The sequence below is a fragment of the Lathamus discolor genome, chromosome 7 (genome assembly GCF_037157495.1).
Source record: "Lathamus discolor isolate bLatDis1 chromosome 7, bLatDis1.hap1, whole genome shotgun sequence".
Taxonomy (NCBI): Eukaryota; Metazoa; Chordata; class Aves; order Psittaciformes; family Psittacidae; genus Lathamus; species Lathamus discolor.
In genome coordinates, this window is record NC_088890.1 from 3,667,451 (window position 1) to 3,689,609 (window position 22,159).

General features: G+C 35.6%; 2 protein-coding genes across 5 annotated transcripts in view; one reads left to right on the forward strand and one right to left on the reverse strand.

Moving 5' to 3' along the window:
* CENPP (centromere protein P) overlaps positions 1–22,159 on the reverse strand; it is a 150,302-nt gene that overhangs the window by 33,816 nt on the left and 94,327 nt on the right. The gene's annotated exons all lie outside the window — the stretch shown is intronic.
* Positions 1,419–21,316, forward strand: ECM2 (extracellular matrix protein 2). The gene is made up of 10 exons (XM_065687576.1): positions 1,419–1,624; positions 5,224–5,543; positions 10,394–10,582; positions 11,630–12,109; positions 12,415–12,530; positions 14,139–14,274; positions 14,797–14,954; positions 16,798–16,937; positions 18,071–18,397; positions 19,148–21,316. The coding sequence occupies exons 2-10, from the start codon at positions 5,249–5,251 to the stop codon at positions 19,353–19,355; spliced, it is 2,049 nt and encodes a 682-aa protein (XP_065543648.1). The 5' UTR covers positions 1,419–1,624; positions 5,224–5,248; the 3' UTR covers positions 19,356–21,316.

Genomic DNA, 22,159 nt, shown 5'->3' on the forward strand with positions numbered 1-22,159 from the left:
AGAGGTGTCACATTCAAAGCAGATGCATTAAACCAGGGCTTCACATGAGCAAAGGTTGGCCAGATCCACCTTACTGGTCTGCTAGCAGGCAGTCTTGTGTCCCAGCTAGGCTGGCTGGCTGTAGATCTCTGTCAGAACACTATCAAATGATCCTGAGGCAGCAATTAGAAGTGCAAGGAGTCACATTTAAATATATAACAAAGTGAATGAGGTCATTTTTGTCTCTAATAAATACATCATAATTTAAATACATAAGGCCTTTTATCTCACATGCAAAAATACAAGAAGATGTTTTTTGCTGTTCTCTTCCCCAGTTATGCTAGAAGAATTGGCTTATTGTTGGGTTCCCCCTTTATAAATCAGTGCTTTTAAGCAAAGGTACTGAACTGTGCCATTTCAGATGCCAGTTTAATTTTTTGAGTATAACCAACTCCACTCTTCAAACAGCTCCTGATAAACTACAGAAGTTTAATATTTCTTCTTTTGACTTTGCAAAGCAAAGCACAGTAGAAACTGACTTACTATTTTAAGAGACAATGTGTTTTCCCAGTATCTTTCCACCACATGCTGGCTAACAATTACGGTTAACTCAATGGTTTTACCATTCTGCGACTGTCTGAACACTCCTCAGAGTATGAATTCAAGCACTAAACAAATTTTTAATGTCAGAAGAACTCGGACAACTCCATCCACCAGGTAAATTTGTCATTTCTGAGGCTTAGTAGACTCAGCATCACATCAAACACTGACAACCTGAAGAAGGTCTATCTGAGATGAAGGAGAAGGCTCTGCTGGCATACAAAGGACTTGTGGTAACGTACCATTATCCTCTCCCTTACCCCCCCCCCATTTCTCATATTTGGATTACTGACTTCACTGCAGCTTCTGCATAGCTGTGCTTCAGGATCATGTTTCAGGATGTAATTAGCCTTACAAAAATGAAGGGAAAATGCTTCAGTCATTTAATTTTCCATACATAAGCTACAACTTAGGGTGAAATCATTCATGTAAACGGACAAAAGAAAAATTTTCCATGCTAAAAACTTCACCAAAAAAGTTTGCTGCTTACAGATTATAGGCTATAAGGACAGATACAGATTGAGTAAATATGAAGAAAAAAGCTCTGATTTTAATAAATGCTATCTGTGTCAATCTTTAGGCTTGCCAAAATATATTATCTCTGTGAAATAATAAATTACGCTAAAACCATGCTATCTGGAAACTAAACTTCTAAATACATAAACCATAATGGAATAAAATACACAGGTTTTGTGTCTTTTGAAAACTCTCCATTTTCCTGTTCTTTATGCAACTGAAGGGGAATTTCCAGCTGTGCCCTGTCAGCCTACGGACCGAACATATTGTGCTGCTTTTCATTTTCCTTAAGTGAGCTTTTTAGTTCTCTGAGTAACAGTATTAGCTGATGCTCTGCACACAGAACAGAACAGCGCTTTGTCCCCAGGGAAAGAAGCTATTTCAGAATTAACTAAGGAATCAGCTAACATGTTTCAACAAACCCTACTGTTTCTCTGTTTATTTTAAAGATATCACTGTGATTTTGTTTCATTTGCAACTGGAGACTAAATGAAACCAAGCAGAATCTGCTGTTAGGTTAGATTACAAGGTAAAATGTTTTAAATTTTAAATTACCGCTTAAAGCATGGTGTTATGGCTTAAACTATGTTAACTTTGCAAATATGTATGAAATAATATTGCCTATATTTAGCAATACTGAACAGAAATGCTTTTCTAGATAAAATATGCAATACCAGTTGAGCTGCTTTTTGTTTGGTATGAATGTTTGCCATGCATTCAAGCTTTAACTAACTGAAAGCGCAATTACTTTTGCTGGTATGGCTAAATGTAACTCATTTCTATGCAATAAATTTAAAGAAAAGTATGTAAAAATCTTGGTAAATCACTTTAGCTCCTTGTGTGTCATGAGAAATAACCTTGACATCTTAGAAACATGTTTGAGTTTAGAATGCATAAAGAGAGATTATTGAATAAATTCTGATACTCCGGTTTTCTTAAAGGGTCACTACTTGAAAAATTAACTATTTCCATTAACATAATAGCAAATGGCAGATACTGAAGACAAACATTTTGAAAGCTACAAACTACTGAACACATTACATGATAAAAATAAAGGTAATACAGATGCTTTCACATTCTATGCATGATCTACACATTTATGGGTAAAATTAAAAAAAGTATAGCAGTGCAGCCATGTTGAGGGTATCTGGCAATACAAAGATTTAATATTTCATTATATGAACTGTCAATAATTTATTTTTATATGTAATTATTTGTTACAAAAGTTGTATAAGTTGAATTTCCCCAAAATTAAAAGTTGTGTGGCACTATACTAATTATAACTTCCTAATAGATAAGCTGAGGACACCAGTTATGGGCATTAAAGGCCCAGTGCATTTAAGGCCTTTTTCTTGCACAATATTCACAATTTGGGCCTTAAAATGCGAGACAGCACTTATTAAGCTTTCAGTACTGAAGAGTTAACTTGGTGTGAAAATATAGCATATAAACTCACATATATGAACGGGGTTAGTTTATAAAGAGATATTATTGGGGGTATGCCTGTTGTCTTTTCTTTTTTATTTGTAATTATGAAGTATTTTATAAAACCAAATTTCACTTTAAAAATAATTTGATTTATTGTAGTTTTACTCTATACTGAAGTTAACAGAAAAACCCTGAGACATTGTTTGTACAGAAAATTACATTATATTATTCCTGACTTTTAAAAATACATACATAGAGAATAGAAAAGTATTTCAGTCATGCCATTATACATTATTATACGTATTATACATTATACCATGCCATGGTCACAGGAAGAAATGCTTAAATGTCAGAAAAGCCAAAATATAATGTAGCAGCATTGTAACTACATAGCTATGGTGTTATTATAAAGTATACTATAAAAATGTGACTATAATTAAGATGCCACTAGCTCAACAGAATGAATACACATGTTCAAAACTTTTCTTTGTATATTCAGTTTTCCCTAAGGGCTCTCTCTGTGTTTAATTCAAACTTGCAGAACAGAAGTTTACTGTGTAATTTTATAGCCAGTTATTACCACACAAGTTAGAAACCAAAAACATTAGGTCATTGGTCCTGCAAGCTGAGGTACTAAGAAATGAGTATTTTCTGAAAAAGGACAGATATCATGAATGCAGAGTAAAAGCTTTGGCATTTATCCAATATATTAACTGACAGTAACTTCTGTAAATAAATGTATGGGCAGTCTGAAGTCTATACAGCACTTCGGAATATGATTTCTGATGGGTAGAAAGCAGTAAACTAAAACATGGATTAATTTAAGAACCCTGCTACTACATGAGACGTAATGTGGATTTCTGAGCCACTTGCAGCTCAAATTGCCTTTATATGGAAATCAAACTATTAGCTTAGCTTAACAAAATTCTACAAATTAATACATTTGCTGTACTACCTTAAAATTAAAATAGTTGAGCACAAACCTTACAATATTAGAAAGAAATAAAACCATACTGTTAAGCTTATTACTGCCAACTCCCATTTTAAAACATAAGAATAAAAAAACCAAACCAAACCAAAACCAAGAATTATGCTGTGGAAAGCATGAAGACACAATCACATACCTTATGTTAAAGAAAATTTAGGCAGCTTGGGCCAAAAAATTTGACCTACTACATAAATCAGAAAATAACAAGATGTACAAAGTTTTAAACAAAATCTCATTCAGGCAAAACCAGTTCAAGTTCCTCAATTAATACTTTCCTGTACTTAAACAATGTAAGTAACTATATTAAGATTAACTCCAAAGTTAACACCTACATATAAAGCCAGACTGATGAACGTTAAGAGAAAGCATTTTTTTAACCCCCTCAATACTTCCTTAGAGAAACACCATAGATATACCCCAAGCCTTGTCTTGGACACAATTCCTAAGTGCTCCAAGTCCCAAGCTCCTCACTAATTCTCAACATCACAAGAATTCTAGTATCTTCACTGTCCAACTTAAAACAGACCACAGGACAACAGCATTTCCTTTTTGAAAGAATTCTGCCAGCAGAGCTATGACAAATCATTAAAAACTTCAGACATGCAAAATCTTATTTCCACACAGGTATAGCCACTGCTGGATACATTTTCTATGCATACTCTTGAATCTTGACTGCTCTGTTTTGGAATGCCACCTATTGGTGACAATAAACCTAATTTTTCTGTAGAACTATTAGGAAGGTTCCATATAAACAGGAATTATGAATTTCTTAGAACGTAAATGCAGAACACAACCCATTATAGATCAACCTTTTTAGAATACCTATCCTTAATAGAGATTTCCACTAGGAAATCAAATGTGGGATGTCACAGATCGTGCTATTATGATCAAACTTCCAAAAGGTCTTCTAAACTGCAGAACCAAAAAAATTCTATTAAAGAGAAGGATGGCTAGAAATGGAAGCAAAAGCAACATCTCATTTCATCTCTCATTTCATCTCTGGTGAAAAATACCTTGCACAGAAGTGACAAGCCAAAAGCATTTGGGGCAGCGTATCAGAAATAAATTGGGCATTTTTCTGTTACTTTGCCATTCCCATGTTCAGAAGTTACAACAAACTGCTGGAAATAATAGCAATCAAAAAAGTGAAGAAACTCTTTACAGCTTTTAAGAACACCCTTGCTGGAAGCAGTAACAACTACTAAACTGCAAATCTAAACTACCTCTTCAAATGCAACCCCAAATACAAAGCTGGCATCTATCTGAATTTGGCTGTTGCCTACAAGGGCACTGAACTAAACACTGAACTAAACAAACACTGAATCAAAATTGCTTACCTGAGCTCTCACAAGGGCAATTTCTTTCCAACAGGGAGCTTGGTTATACTGACCTACCATGTATTGGTCCACCTGGTTTTGAAAAGCATACTATATATTCTTCCCTATGAGGGTGCTGAGGTGCTGGCACAGGGTGCCCAGAGAAGCTGTGGCTGCCCCATCCCTGGCAGTGCTCAAGGCCAGGTTGGACGGGGGTTGGAGCAACCTGACCTAGTGTGAGGTGTCCCTGCCAATAGCAGGGGGTTGGAACTGGATAAGCTTTAAAGTCCCTTCCAACTCAAACCATTTTGTGATTCTATGATATGACTAACATAATTATTAAAAGCTCTCAAATATCTAATTTTCTTCCTTTTTTTTTTTTTTTCCCCATTCCAGAATACTTTCTGAGACACATAAAAACATGCAGGCTACGGCACTAGTCTATTATTTCCTGCTTGTGTCTCTGTGCATCGATTTTTCTCAAAATGAAACTAGTGCACTCCTCAGGAGGCAAAGGAGAAGAATGCGCCACAGAGGACCACGAAGGAGCTCCTCAGCTGAGCACAAGGCCCGCAGACAGACAAGGATGAAGTTTCCAGATCCAGTTGCTGTAGTACCCAGCATACCTCTCATTAATATTGATGACGGTGTTATGGGAGTATTTGACTCTCTCATAGGTTTGGGTGGACATGAATCTAGTTACAGTGTCTTGCCAGGTAAGAATAAAGCCCCTCTACTACTTCAGAATAGGCAGGTTTTTCTCTTGATTTCCAATGAAACTTATCAACTCAAGAAAGCTTTATTCTAGCTCTACTTGCAACACATACTGAAAGGAAACTGTTACCTTTTTGCTAATCTAATTTTGTTGCCTTCTGTAATAATGATGGGGTTAGCATATGAAGCTATTTAATTATCCGTGCCTAAGTCCAACAAGGAATCCTGCTTTGCCAGTTTACCTTTCTGCAAGTTTTCTGCATTCTCATTTCGTCTTAACTAATAAAAATGTTATTGGAATATTCTCATAATTACAAATCTATAGCACATTTGAAGGCCATTTTGAAGAATTTCTTGCTCAAGACATCTCCTAAGTCAGTTAACATGTCACTGAGGCCCTAACACCAGTAACACCAGTGTTACTTAAAATAGACTTAAGTTCTTTTGTTTTGAGTTGTATTTTTGAAAAGCAGCAAACTACAGCTACATGCAATATTTCAGAAATAATTCTTTTGTAAATAAATTAATAATAGACAGTAATAGCTGCCATATCAAACTTACATTACAAACCAAACCCTTCTGACAGAAAACTAAGCTAGGAGAGAAAAACCACACTCATTCAACACAAGATCACTCTTACACTCCATCTATATCAAGAGCCCAGGTTTATTTAAAAGAAGTTCAACAGCATGATTTATATAAAACTTGCCTTTCATGTGATCTACAGGTTTCTATATTGCTGCACTAATACGTATTTTATGGTGTTTGAAGGAGAGGTAGGGAAGAGTATTTGATGTCTTAAGGAACAAACAAACAAAAAGCATGATTTCATTGATCTTGATTGAAACCTGCCTTGGCAATTTTAACAGGCTTCTCTTCAGTCACCTCAAAGAATAGAAGGCTATACAGGTATTGAGGACTGAGAGCTGTTAAGCATCTCTTTGGTCCTTAGTGCAGTAAAGGAAGAGACAACTCTTGCTCTAGGATGCTTGTGATTCTATGTTCAACATCACAAATGGGAAATTATGACTCACAAACCGGAAAATTAAGATTCACAAGAGTCTAATAATCATCCATTCATTCTGAAGATCAGAACTTCTGAATACTACTATCAGCATTTTTCAGTTTTGAAACCTGTTAACCAACTGAAAATTACTGAAATGCTGTAACGCTTCATACCTTTTCATGAAAAGAGGTTCAAAGATTGAAGAAAAGACACTAGGGTTTTCTGAAGAACCCACACAGGATCATGTCTATAGCTGAGAAAGACATAGTCACTTTCATTCCAGCACCAAGAGATCACACACTGAGTAAAGTCATCATATGCAATTTTATAAGGATAAAGAAAAACAAAAACAAAACCACCAAAAAACCCAACCAAACCCTGATTACCACTGTTCTACATAAAATAATCTATTTTCATAAGCGTTAAGCCTTATAGTATGCCATACATGAAAGACATGACCACTAGGTTAATAGGTCTCAATTTAGATGGCAAAACATATTTGAGTCACATTTTCTTAATAATTACTAATTGTTGCGAGTCCCTGCTTTCAGAAAGGCTGAACCATTTAAAGTAATATATTTTTAAGTAAGGGTTTTTAACCGGGGGAAACCAGCAAAACTCTAGACAAATAACATTTCTAGTGTGTACTATAATATTACTCTTATAATCCATACTACTAATGTCAAACCTTTAATTTAAAAATATTTTTTTAATCAAGCAGAGGAAAATACCACATAAATAGCACACACTTCACGTAAGATATTCCAGTCTCTCTGTCAGAGACCATCAGTCATGCTGAAATAATGCATGGCTCTTCCCTCCTCCCTGCCCCATTTGTTTTTTTCTATCTGGACTTGCATCCAAAAGCTGAGCTAAAACCACTGAACTCATTTTATTTGGAACTTGATGCTGAGTTTACACCATATTTCCAAAGGTTAAAAGTCCTGTGCTCATCTGCCAAGGACCTCAACCACAAGGTATTTTTCAGTCTAGCTTTTGAAGTTTTAAGTATTTTCAAGTTCATGTCAGATTTGGAAAAAATGGAGCCTATTAAATAATAGGACACTACTATTAATCCTGCTTTACTACAGAAGAAAATGCAATCCAAACCTTAATTTTCATTCTCCTAGCTACTTATTTTACTCTTAGTAGCCTAAAAAACAATTTACAGATATCATATGCAGGATGAAAAGCAACAGTTAAATAGAGGTTTAACAGTAACAAGACCCATCTCCTTCCTCCATATAAAAATCATGTGAACCATTTAAATTAAAATAAAGAGTTCATCACAACAGAAGGTAATTTACAGCAGTTTGTCCTTCACAGTCTACAATCTGCCCACTAAGCATTGCAGAATACCATACGCACTACTGCACTATTTCTAATATCTCTTAATCCTCACTTCACCCTGCTCATAATACAACAGAAGTTATTCAGTGGATAAAAGCTCTAAGGAGCACCTCAATGCAGCCTCTACTCTGTCTCACAAGGGTTTTATTGCAATGCAATAAAAAGGTACCTCTTTGCTTTTGAGCACACACATTTGTCATGTTTTTTTTTAAATAATTCTCATGTACACACAAAACAAGCTGATTTGTTAAAAGATGTCTGCAGAGGCCAAGACCTGATAACCCATATTTTTATGCTTATTCAGCCAAGATTTGCCCCAACTTCAGATACAGTCTAGCAGCTAAAATAAAATAAAGAATTTAAGGAAACACAGAAGAATGTCCATCTTGAGCCAGATATGTTCCCCTGGAACAGCTGACATATTATTGTTCAACATGAGAAAGTGTAGTGTTCTTTTTGTGTTTCCATTGGAGATTATTTAAAAGAAATATTGTGGTTTCCTGGCAAGCATATAAAAAACAGAAGTCAGGATCCAGCAAACAGCTGGATTACAGATACCTGGGTAGAACGACAAGGGACTTCCAGCCAACTAACATTTGGCCTGGGCTAACTCATCTCTCCTCCTTCAGTTAACATGGCTTAAGTTGATTAGAGCACAGCTTTATGCAGCTGAAATGATGTATACATACCCTGGAGCTTTGAAAAAATCAAAATGCAAATGTTAATAGATTAATTTCTCCCTCTTTCCATCCTCAGAGTAACAAATAAGGACTACAGAGCAGCATCCAGCAGGATGATTTCTATAATTAATTTTTATTCTAGAAAACAGGCTTACATCCAATGGTCTTTAAACAGAAAGGCAAAGGAGCACCATTGCTAAGAAGCCGAGAGGAGGATTGCCTTGAAACACTGAAATATACCTGATTTTGAATCAAATATTAACTCCAGAGACATTTCAAACCAAATATTTACAACACTCTTGTCAGGATATTTAGAGACTATACTGAATTCTGTTCTAAAAACTGAATAACCAAGCATGGACCAGGTTGGAGTGTGAGAAAACAAACCCTGCAAACAATCCCTCCAAAGACAGCCTATTGCAAATGAAAGTTGCACATAAATTTAGTTTAGATGAGAGTTTCCCACTGTATTAAATCTTCATTGGAAGGAGGAAGTCAAGCAAAATAGGAAAAGAGGACCTATTTTTATTTCTATTCAGGACAGTACGAAGTAACTTAGTAATGGGATTTCAGCTTGAAACAAACACTTCACCAATGCATTTATTAGAAAGAGGAAAAAGGAAGGAAAGGAGAATCTCATCAGATTCAGAGGTATGCTCAAAAATAGAAAAGGATTCACATGAAGGATTTCAACTCTGGCTTTCCTTCTCTCAAAAGACAAAAACCAACCAACCAACCAAAAAAACCACCCCAAAACCCAACCAAAACAAAAAAACCCACAACCTCCCCCCCCCATAAAAAAAACCCCCAAAAACCAAACAAAAAAAAATCAAAAAGCATAATGCTAAAGTGCAATGTTTATCCTGGAGTCTGGATGAGAGCTGCTCAGGGAAACTTTTTCTTAGGTAGACTCCATCACTGGAAGGAAAGGAAGATTTGGAAGAGTTTTCTTCCAAAGTCTTTACACTCTCCACACAACTTCCCTATTGAATATCTGGGTATAGCTTAAAGAATACATCTTGTCTACATTTCTTTCTGAACGCAAGTTACAGGGAAGAGGACTTCATTTCCATTAAGCCTATGAACAGTCACTACAAAAATTAATATTGTTACCTTTCTGGTTCCACAGAGCCCTAACAAAACTTTCTCATTTTATGTCCAGTATATTAGAAAAGACATCTAGTGCACAAGAAAGAAAGAGAAGCGGGTCTGGAGAAAAACGTTCTGAAGTTCTGCAGGACATATTTTAACTCTCTTTCGATGAAGCAAACTTTTCTTCTTTCTCAGCTGTATCTATGCACATCTTTCATTGAGATCCATTTCTAAGGATGGAGAGGAAAGAAGAGCTATCATCCAAAACACCCTCAGAAACTCACCATCTAGGCTTAATCTTTCCATTTTAGGAGTATCTCTCAAGTTTAATAATTCATGAGTTTATCCAGAAGACAAAGCTTGTAAGGGTCCTCATCAGCTGGCTAGGAAGAGGGAGCAGAGGATTAGAGAGACAGAGAACCTGCACACAGTTTTCACTGTGAAGCTGTAGCAGATAACATACGTTAATTGTGTGCCTCTCCCTTTGCCTCCATAGCTTGAGCAGCCACGAACTAAGTAGGGATTGGAGACTACTACAAAGCACAAGAAAATGCAGTTATGAAAAAGAAGGAATAAGGATAAGATCGTTAGAATAGGGTGTATTTTACATATTTTGAAAATAAGAACAAAATAGTAGTGCTTCTTTCCAAAGTTCTAAATGAGCACTGCTGGTTTCATTTCAGTTTAAGCTGTTTAACTCCAATTTTCTACTTTCTTTTCTTAGGAAAGACAGGGCACTGCACAGCTAATGGGATGATTATGTATGATAAAGCCGTCTGGTCTCCCAAGCCCTGCATTACCTGTCTCTGTTCAAAAGGAGAAGTGATATGTGATACCACCATGTGCTCTCCTCTGACATGTCCCAAAACAATTATACCTCCAGGAGAATGCTGCCCAGTTTGTTCTGATACTGGTACAGTACACCATAATATTTTTACTATTTTAAAACTAACTCATGCAAAACCTAACACAAACGTTGCATTTAATGATAGCAAGGATTACAAAGTACACATTACCCTTTTATAGACAAAATGTCCTGAATTACATAGTAAGAGCAGGTCTTCATAATTTCAACGCAAGCTGACTTCAGCTTCTTACAGTACACTGCGTGTTAGATGAGCTTGATGTAATATTTAATGAAATTAAGATGTTAAGTATGCAACAGTAGAAATAACCGTATTTCTATTTTTTTATTTGCCCCTTTCTGCTTCTTCTCTCCTACCTCTAAAAATTTTTGAAAATGCGCAAAGAAAAAACATCTGGTTATATTTTATATTGCACTTCCATTTACAATGGATCAATCAATAGCTACTAGCCATTTTTAATGTATTAGACATGCATAATAAACATCATACAGTTCACAGACTTGTAAATCTTGTTAGGAGTATAAAAAATATGCAGTTATTTGATATAAATCAAGAGAAAGAAGTCAACTCTCAAGAGGAACAAAAGAACTGTAATTCTGCTTATTGGTAAAAATTTAAACAAAATCAGTATCTTTAAAAAAGAAACAAGGAAATGAAGGTGAAATGTGATTTCCCTCCCCCTTTCCCAGTACCCTAAGCCTGCAAAGTACTGAACTTAATCACCTCTCACCATGAAAATATTATTTAGCCTTAAGTGCGTGTGTGCACGTGACACAAAGAAATACACTGAGTAGAGACATCATAGAAATAAAACCTAGAACTAGAAATTGTGTTGACTGAAACAAATTCCTTTTATGTGTTCCCTTTTGTTTCTGGGTTGCAATGAACCATGCCTATCTACAAACTGTTCTGTATGGTCAACTCAAACATTTCTGAGTCGAAGCAGCAATATAAGACAGTGTTTTTATTCTTTCAAATAATATTCTAAGGGGAATACTATTCTTCTATAGCTACCATATGTTTATTGAAACTTTAGTTTCATATCCTCTTATCAGACAACTATTTTTTTTTCACCCCTCATGGCCTCCGGTTAGCCTCCTCTTTGGATTCAAGTATTATTTCACTGGATGACGTAAGTGAATTTTCTGGTGATTCTCCAGAACCCAATGACCTTGACAACACCAGTGTATTGTCATCAGCACATATTCAAACTGAAAAAGATGAACTGCTGAGAACAGAAGTGATAGAGGTTAAAGAGAAAGAGGGTCATAAAAAGGATGGAAAGAAAAGAAGAAGGAAAGGCAAGAAAAATCGACAGAAGTATAGAGCCTATCACAGAGAAAAGAAGCCTATCAGAAGAAAGGGAGATGCAAAAGAAGACATACAAGATGAAAGTGATGAAGATGATGGTACTGTCAGAATGCCATATTTCCCAATTCCAGTTCCACCCATAGAAGCTCCTCCTTTGCCATCTGGATGTTCAACCTCGGACACCACAGTAAGCTGTATTAATGCCAAACTTAAACAAATACCACCAATCTCAGATCCAGATCTAACAAGTCTAGACCTTACAGGTAGATATAAGCTTTAATTTGCATGATTTTTTTATGAATTAACATTATCCATTCTCAAATGCAGTCAACAGCAGTATTAGTACTTTGTTGCTCCTTATCATAGAAATGTATTAGAGTGAATTCTAATTTCTAAGCCTCTAAAGCAATAAGTTAGATTTGCTTACTATTCTAACTAATAAATGCTAATATGAACACAATTATTGTACATAATACAACTATTTTTGTAATATATTTTTGATGCATAGTATGACACAACTCAGATGCATGCTGTCATTCATAAACTATTTTCTTGAATTCTATCCTAGGAAATAGTATCACTACTATCTCAGATGAAGCATTCAATGGGATACCTAATTTGGAATGGATTGATCTCAGTAAAAACAATATTACCTCTCCCGGCATAGGTCCACGAGCATTCAAAGTAAGAAAGCCTAACTTTTCTACTGTCCTATGACTAATTATTGCTTAAAGGGAAGCTTTTCCTGCTTTTCAGTCTATGGACCCAAAACAGTTTCCCCTAGTATGAGTAACCATCATATAACTACAGTACAGTTAAGCCTGGCTTTTTCAAGAAATCTCTTGTCATATCAAGAATAGCTACAGATTTTTGAATGATATTCACTAAGTATTAAATGTTAAACAATGAGAGCGAGACATTTTTCTGACATTTTATCAGCTGCAGTTGAGAGATTTCAGAATTGAAGGGCTCACATTCCATTAACACTACCCAGGACACATAAATTTACAAATGTTGAGCCTGAGTATCATCTTTCTCATTACATTAGCTCTGTAAAGCTTATTATGCTCTTGAATTCCCCAAAAGATCTGCCTGTGGTAGGTCTTGCTATAAAAATCCACTGAACAGTAGTTCATGTAATCAGCTATATGCTTATTGCTCACTATCTTTAATGAGAAACTTCCAAGCACTGCTGCTTACTAGAAGAACAGTCTTGTAAAATAGTCCAAGAATCTTTCTACATTCCCTGTTTTTCCTGCACTGGGAACATGCATGGTAACAGGCTGTTCCAAGTGCATCTACATACTCCTTATTTGAAGACAGAACAGTCTCATAGTAATTTCTCATGCAAGCAAGTATGTACAGGTAGTAATTTAAGTGTGGAAGTAAGGCACCAAGGCCTTGCTTTTTCAGGCAAGATGAATAAAAAAGCGTAAGAATAACAAACGGAATTATCACAGTGTGTTTTGTTTCCTGCCATATGCGATCAGTCTTGTAGGAGACTGTATACCACCTACCTCCACATAAAATTAACAGCTTTGGCTGATTTCAAGGGATTTCAGCTCCTACAACTCCACAAAGTGGATGGAAAAGACAGACCAGGAAGGTGTCCCAATTGTGAAATAAATTCTAGTGAGGCTTACATCACAGCAGGCAGTTAAGGCAAAACTGGAAGAAAGCAGGCTTGAGGAGATCCACTGCTAAAACAACTCCACCTTCTTAAGAAATGCTCACTACTGCACAATTACTGATGTGCATTTATTTAAGCTACAATCATTTTTCATGCCAGTACTTAAAGCTAGCTGCAGTAATAAAAATCCTAGGCCACTGAAAAAGTTGCTGTTATGCCTAGATAAATTTTCTGACCTACAGAAAACCATCAGTTTACTCATGAATGAAGAGTATAAACACATTACCTATAAATGCATGGACTTCGAACTCCTAAATACTGCAGTGGTGTACTGAGGTAACACCTACATGACCGAAAGACAGTAGCAATAATACAAACAGGAATAGATAGCTGCAGGATGGCCATGCGGAAAGTTAATGCTTTTTCAGTCACACATTACATTAACTGGCCCCTTTCGTTAATACTGGGCATAAAACCCTCAATTAAGTAGACTGATAGAAGAAAAACATTTTTTATTCAAAACACTGGATATTAGTGCACTGCTGCTGCAAATCTTCAAAAGCATGTGTTTAAGAAAACATTAACTATAATTACATTATATGTTTAACCGTACACTTTACACCTTGATAATCTAAGAAATCTTCTTCTTCCCTATGATTAAGATCCTGAAAAAGCTAAAACGTTTGTATTTGGATGGAAATATGCTGGCACATATTCCATCTGAATTGCCATCAACTTTGGAGGAAATAAAAATAAATGACAACCACCTTCATGCCATTGATGAGGACGGTTTAAAAGGTATTTAGAAATTTAATATAAATCATATGAATTATATTGAAATAAATTTGAAAAGCAGAAGGTTCAACCAAATGCATGGGTTTTTATAACCAGAAAAATAATTGCTAGCTTTTAAGTGCCGTGTTTTCCAAAGGCAACAAAAGCTGAAGGATTTGGATGACTGAGTTTTTTTAAATTACATTTTCCCTTCTTATGCAACTGCTACTCTCCAAAGGAAGCTTCTGTTTAAGGTTACTAAGTAGAGATGGATATGTTGAACATACCTATAGTCTTACAGCTGCTTTCTTTTCCATTCTAAGTGGTGAGGAAGCTATAAAGCTCTAGTCATTCTCTAAAGTTCTACAAACTAATAACCAGTATAATCCTATGATTATGAGATAATAAAGGAAAACCCTTTCACTATATTTCTTCAATGGTGTGAACTGATCTGAGTTATGTTTAAGACTGTTAAATTTAAAACATATATTTTAACAAGATATGAGATGGCAATAACTATCAGATATCTGACCTTTTTCTCCCTAGATTTAAAGAACTTGATCACCCTGGAATTGGAAGGAAATAAACTTAGTGAAGCAAACGTCAGTCCTTTGGCCTTTTCTCCTTTGAAAAGTCTCTCCTACTTGCGACTAGGAAGAAATAAATTTAGAATTATCCCACAAGGTCTTCCCACCACTCTTGAGGTAAAAACAAAACCAGCCAACCAAAAAACCAAACAAACAAAACCCAACCATCAAAACAAGAAAACTTCATTTTTCCATCTTCATCTTTCCTCCCCCACTTATTTACTGCCTTAAAATCATCAGGTAGAGATAAATTCAATTTTTATAAGTTTTTTTCTAGATACGGTTACAATTTTATTCCTAAATAATTACCCCTAGAAAATTACTTATATACCAACTCCATCCCAATACGTATCTTTAAAGTCTGAATTTCTCTAGTACTGTCTCACAAAACTGTGTAGCCTGCAACTTTATCTGTTCCATTACACATCCTTCACTTAACACTCCTAATACAGATCATGTCTCAGTGCAAAACCATTATGAACTTTGAGTCACCATACAAAGTTCACAAGACAGCAACAAAAATAGTGAAAGATATAGAAAACCTGTCTTATAAGGAAAGACTAAAGGAATCAAGATTGTCTAGTCTGAAAGAGAGAAAGATGCCTAGATCTAACCATCCTCTGCCTTTTTTGGCTGGCCTAAGTCTCAATTTCCCTTGTTTTCCAAGCCTTTGCTGAATCTCACCTCATTTGGGGTACGGGGTAGTGTTTGTACAGGAGGTTCATTTTTCTTCCTGGACAGATTCCTTATTCCTTGATTTTTTATTAAAAAAATTTCTTCTTTTATTCATTTCCCATCCCATTCCTCTGCCTAGAATTTTAACATGATTTGTGCAGTGGTTTGTGGTTTTTTAGGGAAAATATCTGGAAGGTATTTTCTTCCTCCCTTTAAATCTCTCTTTAGTTTCATTCTCAGCTTACCTCAGTCTTTACTTCAAAAGATAAGTCTTGCTACCTATTAATTTCACTATCTGTCTTGATTCTATCTTTCCCTTTCCTCATTCTCATTTCAGCATCCTTGTATTTATTTCCTTTTATCCTTAGGATCTTTCAGAAACTGAAATGCGAGGAGGAAAAAACCCCCAACAGCATTTTTTCTATAACTTTACCTTCTTCTGCAGCTACTGCCTGCAACTTTACTTCAGCCTAATGCTCTCCACTACCCATTCACTCACACCTAACAGTTATTTTTTTCTCCCTTCATCCCTCCTTGATGAAACAGTGAACACCTGGCAAGGTTTTGTGCACTTCATATGCTTTGGGAACATTTAATTTTAAACCAACATTTAATAAATTCACAATGGTTTTCAGGCTATGAAGTTGCTTTCCTCTTTTCCCAAAGTCTTCATCTACAGACCCGAAATTCTCTTTTAAGTCCTACAGATATTCTAGCCAGTTTTATTTCACTTCATATTTATCCTACATTGCAAGGGATTATCAGGAATTTTATCTCTGTAAACCACAGAGATTAAAAATAGTATTTTTAATAATATATAGACTGTACTTTCATACATTGTAGAGTCACAACATTAAGTTCGGTAAAACATTAACATTCATATTTCTACAGATTTGAAAGTTTCAAAGCTCACAAGTGCCTAGCAAAAATATGAAGAAAGCAAGACTCTTTACATTTTTCTCACTAATAACTTTCCAAGACAAAAAATATTAACACCCTCTTGTCACTCTCACCACCAACATTATATACTCTTACACTGCACAACATCAGGCAAGACAAAAGATACAGCTCTTTTTCTATTTGCTCTTTCAAAGCAAGTGAGAAAACAAAACAATTGCTTTGAAAAATAGCGTTCCTGAAAGTCACACTTCAGCTACAAACTGATTCAGAAATTCTCAGATGTATCTGGCAGTATGGAGGACATGTAAAAGATACATCCTGAATTTGCAATGGCAAGAACAGCTTATTTTGCTTTCACACATTTTCTTTCCAAATGCACTTACAGGAGTTATACCTTGAAAATAATCAAATTGAAGAAGTGTCAGAAATTTGCTTTAACCATACAAGAAACATAAATGTCATTGTACTAAAGCATAACAAATTAGAAGAGCACAGAATAGCACCTTTGGCTTGGATAAACCAAGAGTAAGTACAAATCATTTAAACTGTCATTATTTTGTTTTTCCTCTGTTATTAATAAGTCAGATAATAAAATAAATACTTCTCCACTTCATTACTTTTAATTTGAAATTGTAATTATTTTTTTATTTGCTTGTTTTCCTTAGCTAATTTACTTTAATTTCCTTTTCTTAAATTGTATAATCTAGGAGGTATTCAGTCAGTTTTCAAACAAAACCACTTTATGCCTCAAATCTGTACCATAGTAACATAAGAGCATAAATATTTTTCTGACTATCCAATCAAAAAATGAATATAAATTATCAATAACATTCCATATAATATTACAATAACTTGGCATTAATATATAATTATCTCACCAATAACTTTAAAATAGTTTAATTTTTCCTAGCCTTATTTCTCATTAGATTGAAAATCAAAGTAAGATGAAAGTAGGACTGTGCAGCCACACTCTGTAAGAGTAGAATGTAAGCAGAGCAAACAACAAGAATGAAAGCAGCAAAAAGTGATACTGCTTTTGGTTCTTCTGATAAATTATTTGCTAAGCTATGTAGGGTAGCTTGCCATAGCCTGCCGTAGTCCTATCAATTGATTTCTGGATTTCTAAAATGCTTAATCTGAAAACAACTACACTGCTCCTAACAGCTTCTCTCATCTCTGGAAGTGAAGCATATTGGAAGGATTCTAAAGGAGCCATTCACAAAACAATTCAATTTCAGATGGGCTTTAGAATGAGTTTAAAATCAATGTCATAACCACTAAGTTCCCCTCTTATTCCACACTTTCCAGTGTCACTCCTTATTGTAATTAATCAATGCTTATCAACCACAAATTACCCCCTTGAGGTTTCTCAATTCAGCCTTCTCTCTGTACTCATTACTGTAGATTTCTTCCCATCAACAGAATCATTGTGCTTCATTGATAATTAATGACTTCAATTCTTTTTTATTCCCAGAGTAATTGTACTCCACCATGTTCCCGAAAATGCATTTTGTTTCATTCACAGAAACAAATTTCCTTTCGAAATCTAGTTTCCTGGTATCATGTCAAGCAAATTTTGTAATGTAGCATTAATGATGCAGTATGCTATAATGTTTTAATCCTCTTTCCTCCCCCCCCCCCCCCCCCCCCCCATGCAGGAACTTGGAATCAATTGATCTCTCTTATAACAAGTTATACCATGTTCCCTCCTATCTGCCAAAATCTTTACTACATCTGATACTTGTAGGAAATCAGATTGAAAGAATTCCAGGATATGTCTTTGGTCACATGAAGCCAGGGTTGGAGTATCTCTACCTGTCCTTTAACAAACTTACTGATGATGGAGTAGATCCAGTATCTTTTTTTGGAGCATACCACACACTAAGAGAGCTGTTTTTGGATCACAACGAATTGAAGTCTGTACCATTTGGAATTGATGAAATGAGAAAACTACGTTTTCTAAGACTGAACAATAATAAAATAAGGTAATTTCCGCACTCTTCGTTACATTTTAACTAAACCCGTTTTTAAAGTAAACCTTTTTTGCTACTTTTAAGTAAAGCTTTGTTAAAAAATTCTGAAGGAGGTGCTAAATCCTGAGTTTTCTACTGCAGTATTTCTACATACGATAAGAGAAAAGTGAGATTTCAGCCTAATAGTTCTTGAAAACACACAGATACTGAGCACCAGTTCTCTCCAGACATTAATCTGTACTACTGCCTGGGCTGCATGTCTGACCAGGCAGCTACAATTTGATAGGCACAACAAAGCACCAGCGTTTTCTGCTCTTGGGCCAGAGTCCAAGCTGGTTGCAAAGGCACTGGAAGGAGGCACCAGCTGCTGCTGAACACTGGAAGTGGCCTTTCTGCAGGTTTTGGCCAACCCAGCTGTTCAGTTAATGGTGCTCTCTGGTTCCTCCATGCAGTTTACAAAGCAAAGGAGTGATAGACAGAGTATCTTACATGCATTGTACAGAAAGTTTTCATTCAGCAACACGTAGCAATACTTTCCTATGTGAAGTATAAATAAGTATAAACAAGTACAAATGAAAATACAATGCAAGGAGAGAATTTTAAAAAGAATGACTTGTAGATGTCCTCAATAATTACATTGAGAAATTTTGATGTACTGATTAACATTTTCAATTCTCCAAATACACAGCATCTTCGACATAACTTATAACTTCATAATTTATCTTGATTAATGAAAATATAATTACTCCTACAATATCACAGGACAGTCCCTCCAGAACGCATCTGCAAGGCTCATCTCAGTGATGACGATATTCATGACAACAGTGAAGAGGAGGAGACTGAAGATTCACGTTTGGAACACGTTCATCTTGAAAACAACTACATCAATACAAGACAGCTATCACCACATGCATTTTCATGCATAAGATCCTACTGCAGTGTGGTTCTTAAGCCACAGAAGAGCAAATAAACACTCAAATTTTGCATTGCAACCTGTATCTCTAGGAACTCTATTCTCTGCTACTATCAGGTCTGCTTACTTCTGGATTTAAACCCTTCTTACTACTTAAATAAGATACAGTATATTATATACTGAAGTAAAGTAGTAGTGTATTTCTTAACATTTCATTATAAAAACATTACATGTAAAAATAGAAGCTCAAGTTTATGTCATAATTTTTTATTTCTATTGATAGAAATTCTGCTTAAACACAACAGGTCAAACCATGCCCCCAGATACACCCTCTGCAAGATCAGATTTCAGAAAAGAAGGATGTAACTAAACCCTCCACTTGGTCCTGTCTTACTTGCTGAACAGAGTTCAAAACATTTTAAATGGTACCACCAGCTTTAAAAATTATACAAATAAAAGTCCTTGAGCTAGGAATATTCCAGCAATGCAAGAATCAAATTGCTTAAAACATACATGGTACTGGATTTTGTACCAAATGTTCAGAGCAGTAGGTCCCATTCATTTGTACAAGGTTGCCCACTTAGGGGATTAATTAGACTTTTTCAAAACTTAAAAATATTAACTTAGTACTTATTTGAAAGCTTCTATATAGTTAACAATCACCCCTTCATAGGCAATGTTGATAAAGCAGTTTCAGTAATGCATTTGATATGAATGTCTGCTTGGGTATACAATAGTGTTTGCAAACAGATCCCTGATTCCCAGGAAAGGAGTTCAGTCTCCTGAAGACAATTTTTTATGTCTGAGTTCAATGAAAAGAAGCATTTTTAATATTCCAGTCCAGATTTTAACGCTCTATTCTTTATAGAAAGTGGCCAAAACTTTGATAAGAAGCAGTCAGTATTTTTATTTTAAAGAACAATTTCTACAGTCTGTTCTTTTAAGAGCAGGCTGGTGGTAGGAAATGATTACAGGTGACTGGCAGGTCACACAGTTACTTTCCCCTTTCTCCTGGGCTATTCTGTGAGTCATCACACAAAAATATTCTGTTCTCTTCAGCACTACAGGTATGCTGTCTAATGATTTCTTCTTCAGCATGGATGAGAACATAGAATGAAATGGTTTAATACAGGGAATTTTTAAAGGCATATAAAAGCTGTAAGCTACTGCATATCATAAAACCTGCCAAGGATGCACGTTACTACTGAACTGTAGTTTTACTGCCCTTGCTCTGGAAGTGCAGGTTTCACTATGCATTTCCCACACATCCCAATCTACTGCCAACAGACAGGTCATAGAATCAGCATAAGCATCCTGTTCACGAAACATTTAACAGCCAGGGATTTCCAGCCTTTTTTTTTCTTTAGCATGCTATAGACAGCATCTATGAACATTCTCAAGCTATACAATCACGGTAGAAGCAAAATTACATTGTTCTATCTTAAATTCTCCCTTACTCAAGTAAACTCTTGCCTGCAAGACACAATAGTACTTCATCTCCAGTGAGTCAAAATATAACGCATTCCTTGTAAGAAACAATCCTAAGGTACACAGATTTCTGTAAAAAGTTTGCTTTGGGCATTTTGTTTGGAAAAGTACAGTCAGATGTCATACTTTAGTGATTCGCCAAGGTCAGTAAAGAATGGAGAAATCAATAGGCTGAGTTTTTACATACTCTGTTGACATGATTTGATTTCATTGCTTGCGCACTTTCAATATATGATTCCTTCCTTCCTTTTCACTTTGGCTAATGTTTTGCCCAACATTCCTTTGTCCTTGTAAAACACAATTAAGCTCCCAAGCTACTGGAGAGACTAAAAAACCCTAAATTATTAAAATCAATTATTTTAGTCTATTGCTAAATAACTTCGGACTTACTTTGCAACACTGCTGAGCAGTGCTTTCAGAAACTTTACTAAGCATTTTAGCTGCACAGATTGATCCAAGGAGAGATGGAAAACAAGCTGCTGTATTACACCATTTTATGCATTCTTATAATAAATTTAAGCAAAATGCCACATATTGTTGCAGTTGTTTTCAAATAGAATACTTTTCTCTTCAAAACATTCAGACCTGTAAGACCTGTAAGACCCACTAGAAAAATCTTCTTTGCATGAGGTAACACCACTAAAATACAGATGACTAAAGATTTATTGCAAACATTAACATGCTATTCTCTCCAACATGCATGTTTCCACTCTTAAGATATCACAGAAGTGAATTTTATGCAAGTAATCTGCATAAGATTTGTCCTTTGGTCGTTTACAATAATCAGTATCAGTCTTGCCTGAAAGAAAGCTGTGATAGGTTGTTCCTACAGGCAGCACTCAATAATGTAACATAATGTAACCTAAAGTAAAGTTATGCTAGTGAAACAGAAAGCCTAAGGAAAAAAAACTTAGGAATTAGAACACAACAGTAGCAGAGGCAGAACACCAAGGAGGAGAAAGAAGCTAAGGGGTGAAGGGTATGTCACAAATGCATGCTTATTCACTCAAGAAATACATGGACAAATAAACTTGGATAACATTTCCAAATGTCAAATGCATGCAATTTAAGTCTGTTCACTCTTCAGATTTACCACCTACATTGAAATCAAGATGAGTTTTATTTTATATAATAAAATATAATATTGTCCGGGAAGCTAGGGACCAGGTTAGGAAGGCTAAGGCCCAGTTAGAATTAAACCTAGCCAGGGATGTTAAGGACAACAGGAAGGGATTCTACAGGCACGTAGCAAACAAAAAACAGACTAGGGACAACATAGGCCCCCTGAGGAAGCTTTCGGGAGAACTGGCTACGCAGGATTTGGAGAAGGCTGAGGTTCTGAATGACTTCTTTGCCTCGGTCTTCACTGGCAA

Coding starts and splice junctions, on each gene's coding strand:
- ECM2 (XM_065687576.1), top strand. CDS start 5,249: ATGCAGGCTACGGCACTAGTCTATTATTTCCTGCTTGTGTCTCTGTGC. Junction 12,110..12,414: donor AACAAGTCTAGACCTTACAG/GTAGATATAAGC, acceptor ATTCTATCCTAG/GAAATAGTATCACTACTATC. Junction 14,275..14,796: donor TGATGAGGACGGTTTAAAAG/GTATTTAGAAAT, acceptor TTTTCTCCCTAG/ATTTAAAGAACTTGATCACC.